The sequence below is a fragment of the Diplotaxodon limnothrissa genome, linkage group LG14 (assembly GCF_057381915.1).
Source record: "Diplotaxodon limnothrissa isolate DT_005_m linkage group LG14, D_limnothrissa_male_GT1.1, whole genome shotgun sequence".
Taxonomy (NCBI): Eukaryota; Metazoa; Chordata; class Actinopteri; order Cichliformes; family Cichlidae; genus Diplotaxodon; species Diplotaxodon limnothrissa.
Window position 1 is genome coordinate 9,566,778 of NC_140609.1, and position 14,480 is coordinate 9,581,257.

General features: G+C 42.8%; 1 protein-coding gene across 2 annotated transcripts in view; it reads right to left on the reverse strand.

Moving 5' to 3' along the window:
- The window catches only part of gjd1b (gap junction protein delta 1b), a 29,500-nt gene extending 16,330 nt beyond the window's left edge, over window positions 1–13,170 (reverse strand). The window contains exons 1-2 of one of the 2 annotated variants that reach the window (XM_085370823.1): window positions 13,100–13,170; window positions 6,998–7,002 (exon numbers count right to left, since the gene is read on the reverse strand). In XM_085370823.1, the coding sequence (XP_085226949.1) occupies window positions 6,998–7,002; window positions 13,100–13,170 (76 nt within the window). The remainder of the gene's footprint in view (window positions 1–6,997; window positions 7,003–13,099) is intronic. The other variant, XM_085370824.1, reaches the window with a different exon arrangement.
- Between the last annotated feature and the right edge of the window lie 1,310 nt (window positions 13,171–14,480).

The window sequence follows — 14,480 nt, forward strand, 5'->3', positions numbered from 1 at the left end:
CCGAGGTCGGACCGAGTATTGCTTAGAGAAAATGCAAAAAAATGCAAAAGCTACATCTCAGACTCTAGTGGCCGCAGTTAACATGTTAAATGTTAAAGTTCATGACAGAACAATTAGAAAAAGACTGAACAAGTGTGGCTAGTTTGGAAGTGTTACCAGTAGAAAGACTTTTCTCTCTACAAAGAACATGGCAGCATGGCTTAGGTTTGCAAAGTTAATCTGAATAAACCAAAAAGACTTGTAGAACAATAGTGACTCAGTCACTAATATGCATAAGGAATTGTTCTTACCCTGCACAAAAAGTGAAAAAAAGTGATGATGAAAAAGTGAATCAGACTTTTTGCAAATCCTTGGTGTCATGCTCACTGCCTACAATCCGCATACTATCTGCTTACCACTATACTGCCATTTATTTGTATAAGGAAACAAGTTCACCTTGAGGTGGAAAAGGTGGTGACAATATTGTTATACGCAGGGTTGCACATAAGTGGTCTGCAGGTGCGCATTCGCTGTCAAAATAAAAGACGCACACCAGATAAGAAGTTGCCACGCGCGTTTGCGTACATATTAAAGGCAGTGTTTTTGTCCGGTAGAGTGGTATTTTCACAGCATATTCTGCACCACATCTCTGTGCGTTCATCATTTGTTTGAAGCCAGCTCACCTCCTGCAACCACTTTTCCGAGAATATGCGCTTCTTTTGCGGTTCGGACTCCTTCTGACATTTCTTTGGAGGTGGAGGAACACCAAAGCTTGCTTCTTCGACATCTTTAAGAGTTCTGAACAAATGTCTGTCCTCCTCCAGAAAATCTTATGTACGCAAACGCGCGTTGCAACTTCTTATCTGGTGTGCGTCTTTTATTTTGACAGCGAATGCGCACCTGCGGACCACTTATGTGCACCCCTGGTTATATGAGACAATCCTGCAAAAAAGGTCAAAAAGGTTTGGCAGGACAAAGTCTGAATTAAGAAAAGTAAATGGCGTCTGAAATGGAAGCCAAAAAAGGCACAACTTTGCAAAGGGTTTCCATGGACACCTCATACCAGCTGTCAAACACGGTAGTAAACACAGTAATAATTTGGGCTTGTTTTGCACCCACAAGATCCCCAAGCACATTAGCGTTACTGTGTCATCTATGAACTCCTCTGTATAGCAAAGTAGAATCTGAAATGCATAACCTGAAACTAGGTCATCCAACATGGCAATGAGCAAATCTTGGTATCTGTCTATGGATGCAGCTTTTTGACTAGGGTAGCTCACATTAGCTAATAACTTGGCAGTCTAAAAATGGTCACTTCTGGCCCTGAAAAACCAACCAACCATTTCCAGCTTCACAATGAGAATCCACTAGAGGATTACCTCATGGGCCATCATCTTATCCATCTTTTATTTACAGTCTGTGAGTTACATCAATACCCCAAAACCACATTTACTGTGGGTAGAGGTGATTTTTGTAGTTTAAACTCATTGTCTGGCTTTTTAAAAAAAAAAAAAATCAGGGATCCGAAAGGTGTAATGTTTGCTTTACTTTGGATTCAGCTTGTGCCGCTAAAGCATGAAAACCAGCATGCAGTGATGTGAAGTTTGTTTATGATAAATAATTCATTGCATCACTCTGAGTATCATGCAGTAATACAGATGAGCACAGGGACTGCTTTTCTTGGGTGGGTTTTAAGGTATTGACTTTGTGACAACACAACAGTGGATGCCGGCAGGTGGTTCTTAATAACTTAAGGTGAATCAGAAGTGCGTGGATGCACCACCAGGGACACAACTGGTTCTGCTTTCCACTCCATTTTATAAAAAGTAGAGCGAACCATATGATAACTGCTAAGGATTCAGTTGCAACTTGGATTTACACTGCTGTTGGCAAAAATGATTTTCACTGCACTGTTCTCAAGTGATACAAAGCTAATGACTGCCTGGAAGGGTAGAAAAATGTATCAGTCTAGAACTAACAAGCACATATATGATAAGTAACAATAAAGTCTTCTAGATATTTCAACTATAATTACTTTTTACAGCAGGGTACCAAAGTTAATGTAGCAGAGCTTTAAAAAGAAACAATATCTTATAAATGAAGATAAGACTAAATTGCCTTAGATAGACATTTTTCCAGGGTGGATCCCATGTTTGTGTGTGTGTGTGTGTGTGTGTGTGTGTGTGTGTGTGTGTGTGTGTGTGTGTGTGTGTGTGTGTGTGTGTGTGTGTGTGTGTGTGTGGTATTGTCCAGGTTAAACTAACCCTCCAGTATCATTCTAACACTGACCTGCTCCGTCCTCCAGTGAGGTGCTAACACTAAACCCATAAGCCTTGCTGAGTCACCCCGACAGGGACAGCTTCCCTCTGAGGCTCTGCAAGGTGAATTCTTTCTGAACTTTGACCCCTGCTCTAATTTTCATCCCCTCCACCCTTGAGATGTTTTTATAAATTGATGCCCTCCTAGATGCACAAAGCAGATTGGCATTAATGTACAGGTTTATCATCTACTTTAAATAATGTCTTACAGTGTAACCAGTAAGCTGTCAGCCTGTAAATGTCATAGGCAGCTGTGAAACCCAAATGCAGTACACAGTATTTAAAATCAAAATCATTCTTTAATGCTGTTTAGAAATGTTTTTTTGAACTGAATCCAAATATTCAAAATCACTTGAAATAAATTCCTCAGAGAAAACAGAGCACGAAAGTGAAGAGCAATCAGGGACAGACCCAAACTGAGCGTTCAAATACACAAAGGCTGATTAGGTGGTCGGTAAATAAAACAGGTGTAACCAATCAAGCAAAAGAAGATTTAACAAGAAACAAAAGGGAGCTAGAAACAAATAGAAACGCAAGGAATGCCGAATAATAAGACTATCCTCAGGAACTACGAGCTTGAGACTAAGTACGCTAATGAAAATACATTAAGAACATATAAATGTTAAGCACGCAGTGTGGGTGCTCGGTTAATGACCCAGGAGCATGACAGTAAATGCCATGTCAACCCTGACCTTAGCATATGTGGAGCGTGAGATTGAAGCAAGGAAGAATAAGCAGCTGGGGTACAGCGAGAGGATGGGGGAGGAAGTAGATACGGGGTGTAAGCAAAAAGAAATGAGAACACAAGCTGTGTAATTACATGCAGTTGCTCTCTTTTTCTCCCCCAGCTACAACTCTGCCTCTATAGTAATCCCAATGGAGGCTGGTTGTAGTATTCCAGCCATGAAAGGCTGTGAGCAGCTAAAGAGCAGCTCTTTCCTGCTCTGAGGGCTCATTTCCAGGATCTTTGTATCTCGAGCAGGAACACTAGTGCATACTTGTGAGGCACCGTCAATAATAAACTTATGTTTGATATTTCATTTCCAGATGCTGCATGTAATTAAAGTTTTATCAGCAGCTGTGTAGGAGCCATCTAATGTAGCAGGAATGGCATGAGTCTTACTCCCATCAGTAATTCATAATCTGGCAATATAACATGTGAGGTCATTTTAATAAGTGTTGTGTGGTAGCACCGTGAAGGCGCTGACATTACAGCCGGCAGCATCTCAGGGGTCATTACATATGAATGGAAGGAAGTGTGAAAGCAGAGACAGAGAGGGATGGAGGGAATACATGTTGGCGGTCTCACTTGGCTCCCTGTTAGAGTGTCTTTTTAACAGTCTCGCAGGGGAATCTGCCGCAAGCGACTCGATATCGCAGCCTCTTTCCTTTTTTTTTCCTGCAATATAGCATCATTTGTGAGCTAATTCTAATTATGTACAAACAAAATCGAGCGTAGCCTCTATGGGGTTGCGAGTGCTCCACAGGGACTTGCTAAATAAATGCACCATGATCTAAAGGTCATGTGACGACAGAGCTGAAACTTGCCACCAACCAGAGACGCATCGAGTTGCAGATAACAAAGGTCACTAATAAATATTGGTTTTAGCTTAATGCATGCATTGGAGTGTGCTGATAAAGTGGCATACACAGATACATGCACACATATATATGGATGAGCTCCCTGAGTGAACACTCTTGAGATTTACAAGAGCTGTGCTGAGGAATCCCACTGAGAGAGCAGGCCTTCGTCAAGAACGAGATGGAGACCTTGACTGGAAACATACAGTATTGATAAGTCTGCATGTGCACAGACACGCTGAGATCAAATGAAATCCTCCATCATCTTCTCTTCTGAAGGGAGACGTTAATGAACTGAAGCTGGAAGGCCTACTTGAAATGCACATCTAAGCAGTTCGAAGGCTTCAAAATGCTCCAGACAAAGTGCTCATCAGATCATCTAACAGTGTCTGAAAACCTTTGGGTGCGTTTGGTCAGGCTTACAGTAAATTCTTTACATTTTTTTTAAAGCAGAAACAGCGAGAGCTGAACGAACTACAGTTTGGGAATTTAACCCTTTCACGCATGGTGGTGGTCACAGTGACAGCTATTCAAAGGCTGTTTTCTTGTATTTGTGTCAGTGTTGATGGTATACTTGCACATAAACCACTACATTGGACACTGATGTGTCACTCTACACCAAATTCAGAATGTATGTTGTCCTCCTAAGTGGACAAACTCTTAGAAAAGTACATGTTTAAATAATGAAGTTCAAAAATCTTTTTTTCATGCCTAAAGATTAATAAAAATACTTAAGAAAAAAAATCCTGATTGAGGTTGTCATAATTCATCCATGAAAGGGTTAAACAGATCAGGATTTGCAAAAAACTTGTTATCCTGTCTTCAAGTGTGACTGTTCAAAGCCAGCGTTGATACTGTTTGATTACTGGGGATTTATGCTTCACCGGGAAATCTATGCTGTAGCAACGTCACAGCTGCAAACCCCTCTGAAACCCTACTCTGTAATGTAGCATGCACCTCCCTAGAAATATAACTACACATCAGGTCAATGCACCTCGCAACTTCTGGGATTGTTCTCTTCAGTACTGACAGTTCCTCCTTTGCATTTGCAGCTACTTTTCACAGAGTGAGAATAACCATCATCATCTCAATATAAGGTGCAATAATCATAGCATCAATATAAGGACTCACAAATTCCCCCAAAGTGGATTGTAAATACTATGCAATGTGAGGAAACATAAAAAGAAGTGGAAAAACTAGAATCACAAGTATGTTTGCCCCTGAAATAAACAACAAAAAGCAGGAACCAGCAGGGAAAAAAGTCCCGGCATTTTATTCGTTTTTGTCAACTTGCACTGCATATAAAACACCAGGACGCGACCACATGGTAATTAACACATTAATAATGTAGCAGCACAAGCAGAAATGTTGGCAGTAACATTGGTCATAGTCTCTACAAAGATTCCTCACAGAAGTCTAAATCCGGCCTTAGATCAGAATACTTTATTAATCCCAATGAATTATGTGGTCACAGTTGCTTAGAGACAGTAAGTACCAAACTAAATTTAAAAATACAATATATTACAAATGATATAGTTGATATAAAATTGATTAATATTGTTATTTTCTCTATAGCTGATGTGCAAATAACAGCATTAGCCTCCAAATATGCAAGAGTATAATTTTCTGTAAAAATGTGAAAAGTCATGTTGTATTTGAGAATTAGGTATTTAAATATTCACTTTGAGTAGTGAGAGTGTTTCTGCATACCAGCTCTCAGAGTGCTGCATTATCTGTTGATTTGGCTAAGTTTAAGAATTTACTGAAGTCAACAAAGAAAATTATTTATGAGAAAATTCGAGCAAATGCAACTCCTTTACGCCTTTACTCCATAAATACGCCGGCTCCTCTGTCAGGTAGCCAAGAACGAGCAGTGCCACCTAAAGAGGCTCAACATAAGGACTGAAAATCAGCCAGAGAAACTTGTCCTGATGGCTCCAGAGAGCGAATGTGTGATAGAAAGACATGCAAATGCTTGATTAAGGTTGTTCTTTTTCCCAGCAGATTCTGAATAAAATTGAAAAATTGAAAGATGGAGAGGATCATGTCTTTGAACTATTAGTATCATAGAGTCATGTTTTGTAGCTTCAGAGAGTCACTTGCTTCTTGATATTTTTATCTTATGAACTTTAATCTTAGTGTTCATTGTTTCAATGTTTTGCTTTTATTCTGGATTCTTTGAGGGCGGTTGTTCTCTCTTATATTGTCTCTAGTCATGCCTATTAGGGCTGTCAATGGACCTGTTTAACACTGCTGCTCATAAATGGTGATGCTGATCACTGAACTTTTATTTTACTGTCTTTGGGGTGGCTCATTGAGAAAGCCATTGTAAGAATAAATATTTGGCCTGCTAATTAATATCAAGGTTTATGTTAACAGGCAAAAAGTCAATGAGGTACTTAGAGCTTTAATCGCTCACTTAACATTTCAGTCAGTTAAACCCATGAGGTAATTCGTATTGCAAATGGACAGGCCTGAAAGTCTGTTTCATTAAGCGACCTGTCTTCTATCAAGCGCCGCTTTCCATTCGATTATTGGAGATCAATATTAGGAGGTGGGAGGATGGACTTACATGTTTAGCAGTCTCGTGCTGGCCAATGGCAGCTGACAAATGACACTTCCGCATATGGAAGGAGGACCATAGCGACAGAATGAGTGATGTGTTGACAGCAGTTAAGTGGCGAGTGTTATATCACAGCTTGTGTTCAGAGGCTGTGTGTACCAAAAGGCAGTGCCACAGTCCATCATGTGATCCCGGAGAACTCGATTTACACCTGGGCCGCTGCTCGTAATGGGAAGAATAAATCACTGCTAGCAGGTGATGCACAAGAACACACACACTCGCAGGCAGAACTAAAGCAAGCGCACATGATCTGCTGCCAAAGTACGTTAGAGCTCACGTTTTACGTACAGCCTGAGTGTTTCTGTAGACACACACACACATACATATAAACCCTGACTGTAGAAGGGACTCTACAGTCACGGTCGTGTGTATTCTTACACGAAGGAGTGTTATATTACTGCTAAAGTGTGCGTGACTCATGTATGACAAATTGACTCAGGCACACGCTGGCATCGCCTTAGGGACAGCAACCTGTCCAGTGCTTCTTTCACAGGACGCCACCTTCAGTGACCAATGAGATGAAGGAAAATAGCAGGGGAGAGACAAATGGGTTTAGGACTGACGGAAACAAGCTTTATTAAGAGACTTAAGTCCATGATTACACAGAAAAAGCACAACATAAAATATATATATATGTATATATATATTTAAAACATGAAACAATATTAGAAATAGAATCTACAATGAATACAAATCTTATATTACACATAGCGCAGTTATAAGAAATCAGTTTACACAAACACTTCAACCATTGATTCATTAGACTGGATGAGTAACAGGAAAAATTCACAGTAGGATTCATGAGCGCTAAAATTATACTGTTAGCAGAACCATTCAAACTTTCTATAAAAGTGAACATTAACTTCCTGAAAAGTGCTTTTAAAGTACAAACACCTACACTTACAAACATCTGACATTGCATCTTTGGATGCAACGTGTACCTTCTGGATCTACTGATGAGCATGCCAGTAAAAGAGAACCCTCACAATGTACCCAGGAACACATTGTTTAAATTTACCAATAGTTTCCTGTGGTTTGCTCGATCAAAAGCTTTACACACATCAATAAAACACATGAGGACTGATGAATTTTTGGTCCTATACAAGTTCACTGTTTTCTTAAGTCCACATATACATATGTTGATACCATGCTTGAAACTAAACTGATTATCCAGAGAAGAGATATACACACTTTATCAAGCAGGATTCTTTCTAGAACCTTAGATAAAATACTGGCTAGTGTAGTCGGCCTATAATCATCCAGACAGCTCACTAGTCCAGCTTTGTCCTTAATAACAGGGAAAAGCAAAATACACAACATTGAGTCTGGTATGGATCATAAAACCAGGGAAACAGAGTGCTAAAAGAGCTTAAACGAGCATTTTTTAGATGTGCTGCAGTAATGTGATCCATAATGCAGTAATGTAATGTTGTCTCCATAATGCTGCAATATTATCTGCCCCAGAAATATCTTCAACCACACACGGTAGAGATGGTTTGCCTGGTGGCTGATGGTTTCTTTCCAAAAATCTGTGACTTTATTACTCACCATTGTCCTGGCCATAGAGTCATAACTTTCTCATTTTAAATATAAAGCGAATAGCATACTTATATCTGGAATTCGCAAGTTTCTTCTGTTCAAACTCTGGACCTTGCTTAGGTCTTTCATCCATGGCTGAAAGATTATAGGGAGTATAAACATTTAGGATAACAAAACTATTGTTTTTCTGCGTATATTGTATACCAATACACCAGCTGATCATCCAGTCTAACTGACTTTATCACAGCATCATTTTTCTTTGCCCCAAAGCACATTCACACCCCCCCCCCCCCCCCCCCCCCCCCCCCCCCCCGCTATTCTGTCTCTGACTATAGCTGTGCTGACATCAAATTTTGGAAAGGTAGTTAAGTTTCCCAAGTCTTTTTTAGGTAACCATGTCTCTCGCAAACATAAAATGTCCCATTCTGCAAGCAAACTGTCCACAACGATATGTCGAGCTTTATCCCCTGTAGGCCACGCAGGCCACCACAGTTGTAAGACAACACCTGAAGAGACATCATCATGCTAATATGTTAACACCAGGAGATGCAATTATCTCCCCTGCTGGATGCACTTTTTGACCATTTCACTAATGTCATTACATTCAGCAGTAACCTTGAAAGAACTGGGCTTGTTGCATATATTGACAGTTTTCTGGTGGGTGACATCTCTATTAAGTTTCTCTTTAAGATACAGAGAACGCGTTTCTGCATCTACATCTGTGGCAAATTTAGTGTCGAACATAATAACTAATTTAGTCTTTACAGTTTTGATAGTACTCACAGCTGCAGTACCAATGATAGATACAGTTCCAGGTCTCTTGTTGCGTCCAATGGTTGCAACATCCATTGCCGAACCTGAAACAACCTTCTCCGGCTACCGGAAATCCTCCCCTTCTTCACAACTTTACTCTATTGTGGAGAACACGTGAAGAGCTCTGACTCAGCTGGATCCTTCATAGTAGTAGTGTCCATGTTAAGTGGCTGTCATCAGAGCCAGATCTTGATCACACACTAAAATCTCTAGATAACACACTGACTCATCACTCACCCAGATCCTCGAACCAGCCAAGCCTCCAGCTCCCTGCCTTCCGGTCAGGCCACCTTTGCCTTGACTCTCCTGCAGCTCTTCAGAATGATTCCCCCAGGATAAAGTGAGAAGCGGTCCCCCGGTCCCTCAGCGCTCCGAGTAGCAGCCCCAGCCAGCAAGTCAGACTGACACTTAAGAGCAGTCACACGGTTTTTGACTTCCACAGCGCCAGCCCGAACTTGCTTACAAATGCCCGCCTGAAGTTTGACTACATATTTCAAAGCACCCACCTCATTACACTGCTGGTCCATTCACCGTAGTAAACAACAGACATAATCCCCATGTTCATCCATTTTTTAATTGGACAAGTTGCTAAAATGTCCTCCAGCATGACTGAGATAAACAGCAATGTGTTTGAGATTTCCAATAAACAGACTGTGTATCTCATGATGAGTGAATAAATATCCGAGTCACTCCCACCAGAAGCAACGAAAATAAGCGGTCGGTTGGCAAGACTGCCTGAGAAAGGCAAAGCTGTTTATCAATCAGCTGGTCATTACACAGTCTGTCAGTATGTCAAACAATGTGGGAGTGGAGGACAAAGTAGTTCCAAAAACACTTCTACAGTAAACACAGACTGGTGTCAACCAGTGTTTTCGGTGTGGGGTTGAAACTTTAAATTGCCTCTTTACATTCACGTTGATGTCATCATAGACGGTATAAAAAATGGACATTGCTTCCAAATTATAAGCGTGGAAGTGCCTGAAACCCGCTTTCTCTCCACCGGATAGCGATATCTGTCTTTGCAAAAATGTCTGTTGGGACATGGCTTTGTGTCTTGGAATTGGAATTCAAATGCTGATATAACAGCAGCCTTTAACCCACTTCTAACCTGAGCTCAATCCTAGGGCATCAAATACTGCCGTTCTGTCAAAGTCGCTGGGGTCTTGCACATATGCGCAAGGTGTTCTTTGATGTCAGTGCCATTATGTAATAACTGCTGCAATGTTAGACACCAACAAAAAATGCTCCTGATTGAAAGAACAGGAAGGTGCATTTAAAGCCTTAGTTATACTTGGTTGCGGACAGCTAGAGACCCGACAGGCAAGTAGTCGTTCCTATTATACTGCTTTAAAGTCCGCTGCCTGGCCGCATGCATAGTCGGTGCATTGTAATGTAAATTCTTTACAGACAAGTCCACACGGGCACAGAAAACAGCCAGGCATGCACACTCTTGCATGAACCCTCTCGCTGACTGTCTCATGATGACATTGACATCACTGGGACCCAAGCAGACGCTAGCAAACTCGCAGAGAGGGAAAACATAATCCCCACTTTAGGCATTGGCAATGATGTCTATCAGAAGACTGGAGTTCGTATTTTGAGTGGGAACTCTCTTTTTACTTACTGTTCACTTTTGCTTTTGTTAGCTTCAAGCACCAAAAGGGTTGGGATCGCAATTAGGTCCTGCCGCAGCATGAACTCTACATATTAAAAAACTAGTGCTAATGCAGGGGTGGGCAACTCCAGGCCTCAAGGACTAGTGTCCTGCAGGTTTTAGATATAACCCTGGGTCAACACAGCTGAATCAAATCATTCATTCATATCAATTCATTACCAGGCCTCTGGAGAACTTCAAGACATGTTGAGGAGGTAATTGAGCCATTTAAATCAGCTGTGTTGGATGAAGGATACATCTGAAACCTGCAGGACACCGGTTCTTGAGGCCTGGAGTTGGACACCCCAGTGCTAATGGTAAATGGCCTGCATTTGTATAGCACTTTTCTAGTCCTTAAGGACCCCAAAGCGCTTTACACTACATTCACACACAAGCTACATTGTAGCCACAGCTGCCCTGGGGCGCACTGACAGAGGCGAGGCTGCTGGACACTGGCGCCACCGGGCCCTCTGACCACCACCAGTAGGCAAACACGGGGTTAGTATCTTGCCCAAGGATATTTGGCATGCAGCCAGGAGGCAGCCTGGGATCGAACCACCGACCTTCTGATTAGTGGCTGACCTGCTCTGCCACCTGAGCTACAGCCACTCCATCATCTAATGGGACGTTATTGTGTTAAAGGGTTTAAAAGGGGTTTCCAGTTACATTATTAATTCACAGTGTAAATTTCCTGCAGAAGTCTAAATCACACATAAGGAGTCTCGCCCAAAACTTTCATTAGTGGCGTGTTGGCAGTGAAACCAGGCAAACCACAACAAGGAGAATGAGCCCTTAGCTTGGATAGTGATGGTGGTGTATTCATGATAAAAACTTCTTTATTTAAAAAAGTACCACCTCAGTTTTATCAGAAAGATTATGTATGAACTTTTGTTGTCTGTAGATATGTGGGAACTTTTCAGGTGCTATAATTTGCAGACTTGCTACAAATATTGCCATATGAGTATCTAGAGTGAGGGTACTCATTGAGCCAGAGCAGATGCAACTTAAGCAGGAAAGGGCTGCTGGTAAGCCCATGTGAATGTTTGGATATTTTTTTAAATTTCTAATGGGCTCCTCCTGTGTTCTGAACATTTCAGCTGTCTGTACAATAGATATAATCTGTGCAAAGATGATCTGAGCCTCTGGGTGTCCTGCTTGCTCTGCTTAGGTCATGACATGCAGCACCATCTCGTGACGAGACTCCTCTTGGCTTCCTACCAACGCCCTGCAGACTGAAGCCATGTGTCTGCTCGCTTGTCTGTGAATAAGCGCTCCCCGCTGCCTTCGCCTTCACTCGGTCTTTTTACTCTTTCTCCGTCATCTGCTTCGTGTCTCCCACATCTCGCACTCCGCTTGTCGGTTCTCCTCATCCCCGTTCTACTTTGGAACCAAGTTCTCTTGCTCTGCTTTTTGATTTGTTTAATTTTTACCCTTTCCCTTCACTGCCTGCCGTAGATGTCATTGTTCTTTTTGAGAGTTTCTCCTTAGCTACCCTCTCTTTCTGTCTTTTCTCCTTCCCGCTCTTTGCTGAGACCCCACACCCATTATGACTAGCCTGGATGATGAGGGACAGTGTGCTCCCAGGGTCTCGTGAATGAGGGAAAGCAAATGCTGACAAACCATGTATCATAACACCAAAGGAAACGACTCTGACCAGTCTGACTCTCAAAATCAAGCTTCAAGTCAACACGACAATCTTCACACTCAGAGTTTTGTAAGCAGAAGAAGACTCATCCAGAAAAAAAACAAACTCCACGCATCGTTTACTTTATAAACTGCCCAACATTCATTCGCTCAATAATTCAAGAGTACCACTAGCAAGGGTGAGTCAGTAGCTGGAGGGAATTGGTTTAAACTGCAAATTCAGATGGTTTCTCATGAACTTAAGTTGAACTTGCGGTTTCACACATATCCTGAGAAAGCCTTCATACTCAGGAATACGTCCTTTACTTAATGTTAAGACGTTTCTAATAATGTTTACAGAGCCGATGTGCTAAAATGCTCATGAATAATTGCTCGTCCTGCGGCCCTGAGAACGAGTTACTCCAACTAAGATGCAACACATCTCGGCATGTTAGAGAATGCATAAATCATAACTGCTGTGATCGGCTGTGGCTCGTGGATTTTTTTCTTTTGGGGGGGGGGAGTAAAGATAAAGAAGATGACATCATACTTGACAGAAAAAGACAAGAGGTGAAGAAAACTGTGGTAAATTGTCAACTGGGTCACGCTTGTGTAGCGTGCTGGCTTCTGAAACCAACTTGATGTTACGGCAAGGAGGGAGGCATCAGCGTGGAGAAGCACATGGCAAAAACTGGGAATGACAGAATTGTAGATGTTTTAGTCCTCTGTGTGGACTAATAGTAGCCCTCATGGCTGCATAACCCTCCCATCGTATCACCCAGACAGATTAAAGAAACTAACCCACCTACCCCCCACAACCTGCAGCCCGTCACCCTGGACCTGAATGTGAGCACAGAGGGACTCACAGTCAGCATGCACACACTTACTATACTGTAGAAACACATATAGATAAGGACACATGCACATAATTTCAATTAAAAGATAGCATTCACGTCTTCAACAGCTCACCTTCCAATCATAGTAGAGTGCTGCTGCACAGCAGCCTCCAGGAGGCGCTCTAGGATGGTCCATTCTCCCATGGTTGGAGTCAGGAGGCATCCACTGGGCACAGAAAGTCAGGACTGACCCCACTTCAGGTGGGCTTCCCAGACAGCTGGGGTTCAAGTCAATCAATCAATCAATCAATCAAAGCTTTATTCGTCCTTGTCTCTCAGTGTTCAAGTCCACTTGTTAGGTTGAGTTGAGGTAGGGAGTGGCTTCAGGTGGCTGGTTTGGTATAGAGAAGTCAGGAACCTCAGTGACACCTCATTGTAAACTCCGTGTCTTCTATTAAATGTGCTGTCCACCACGCTTTCCTCACACCACTAACTGTGACTCCTGACTCCGCGTGTGCGATTCGCCTTCCATGCACTTCTTCCTTCTCCTCTCCTCTGGGCTACCCCGGCTCTGTTTACCTCCTAAAACAGCTGGTGTGTCCTATGTTCTCACACCAACACTCGCACACACCTGCTCTGACAGAGACCCGAGCCTCTCGTCTACTTCTGCTGACTTTTGCGGAGCGTCCGTAGTTTGTGCAAACAGACATCCATCGCTCGCACACTAACACTACGCCCTCGTACGCTCGTTCTTTGACAGCATCTTGTAGTAACTCCGGCCGGGCAGAGGTCCATACACTCATGTGAGCCTGAGCAGCCAGGGGTTTCTGCGTGTTCTCCTCTCCTCCATCCTGTTTCTCTGTCCACTCTTCAGGCTGTTTTTCGAGGGATTCCTTCTCCTCCTCCTCTCTGTTGCTCCTTCCTTCCCTCCTGCTTTGGTTCAGGCAGAGCAGCACTGTAGCATCGCACTCTTCCTCCTCCTTCCCTCTGCTAGAAACCGTGCCGGAGTCGCTGGGTTATCCAGTTCCTCCCTGCCTCTCTCTCTCTCTGTTTGTTTCTGTCAGCGTGCTTTACGAGGCAGCGCTCCTTTCCTTTCTTCCCTTCATCTTGTTTTTTTCCTTCCCACTTGGTTTCTCTCTGTGTGCGCCCTCCACCTGCCTCCGTCTCTCTCCCTCTGTCTCTCTGAGCCAGTAGGCAGCCAGACCGAGCGTGTGTCTAGAGGATTAGAGCGAGGAATCATCTCTCTGCTCCTCCCCCCTCTGGCTCCCTCTCACTCACTCTCCATCACCGTGTTTATCCCCCCCACCCCTCCCCACCCCTCCCCATCATACCATACAAACAGTTTTTCACTCTTCCGCCACACACGATTTTCTCCTGCATTTACATTTTTGCCATCCATTGTGTTCTCGCGTCTGTGCAGTGATACTGCAGTGATACTGTACACTGCAGACGGAGACATTAGAGGCAGTGTCACGCCGAGGCTATGCAAGGATACTGAGGCGACACAGGGGAAG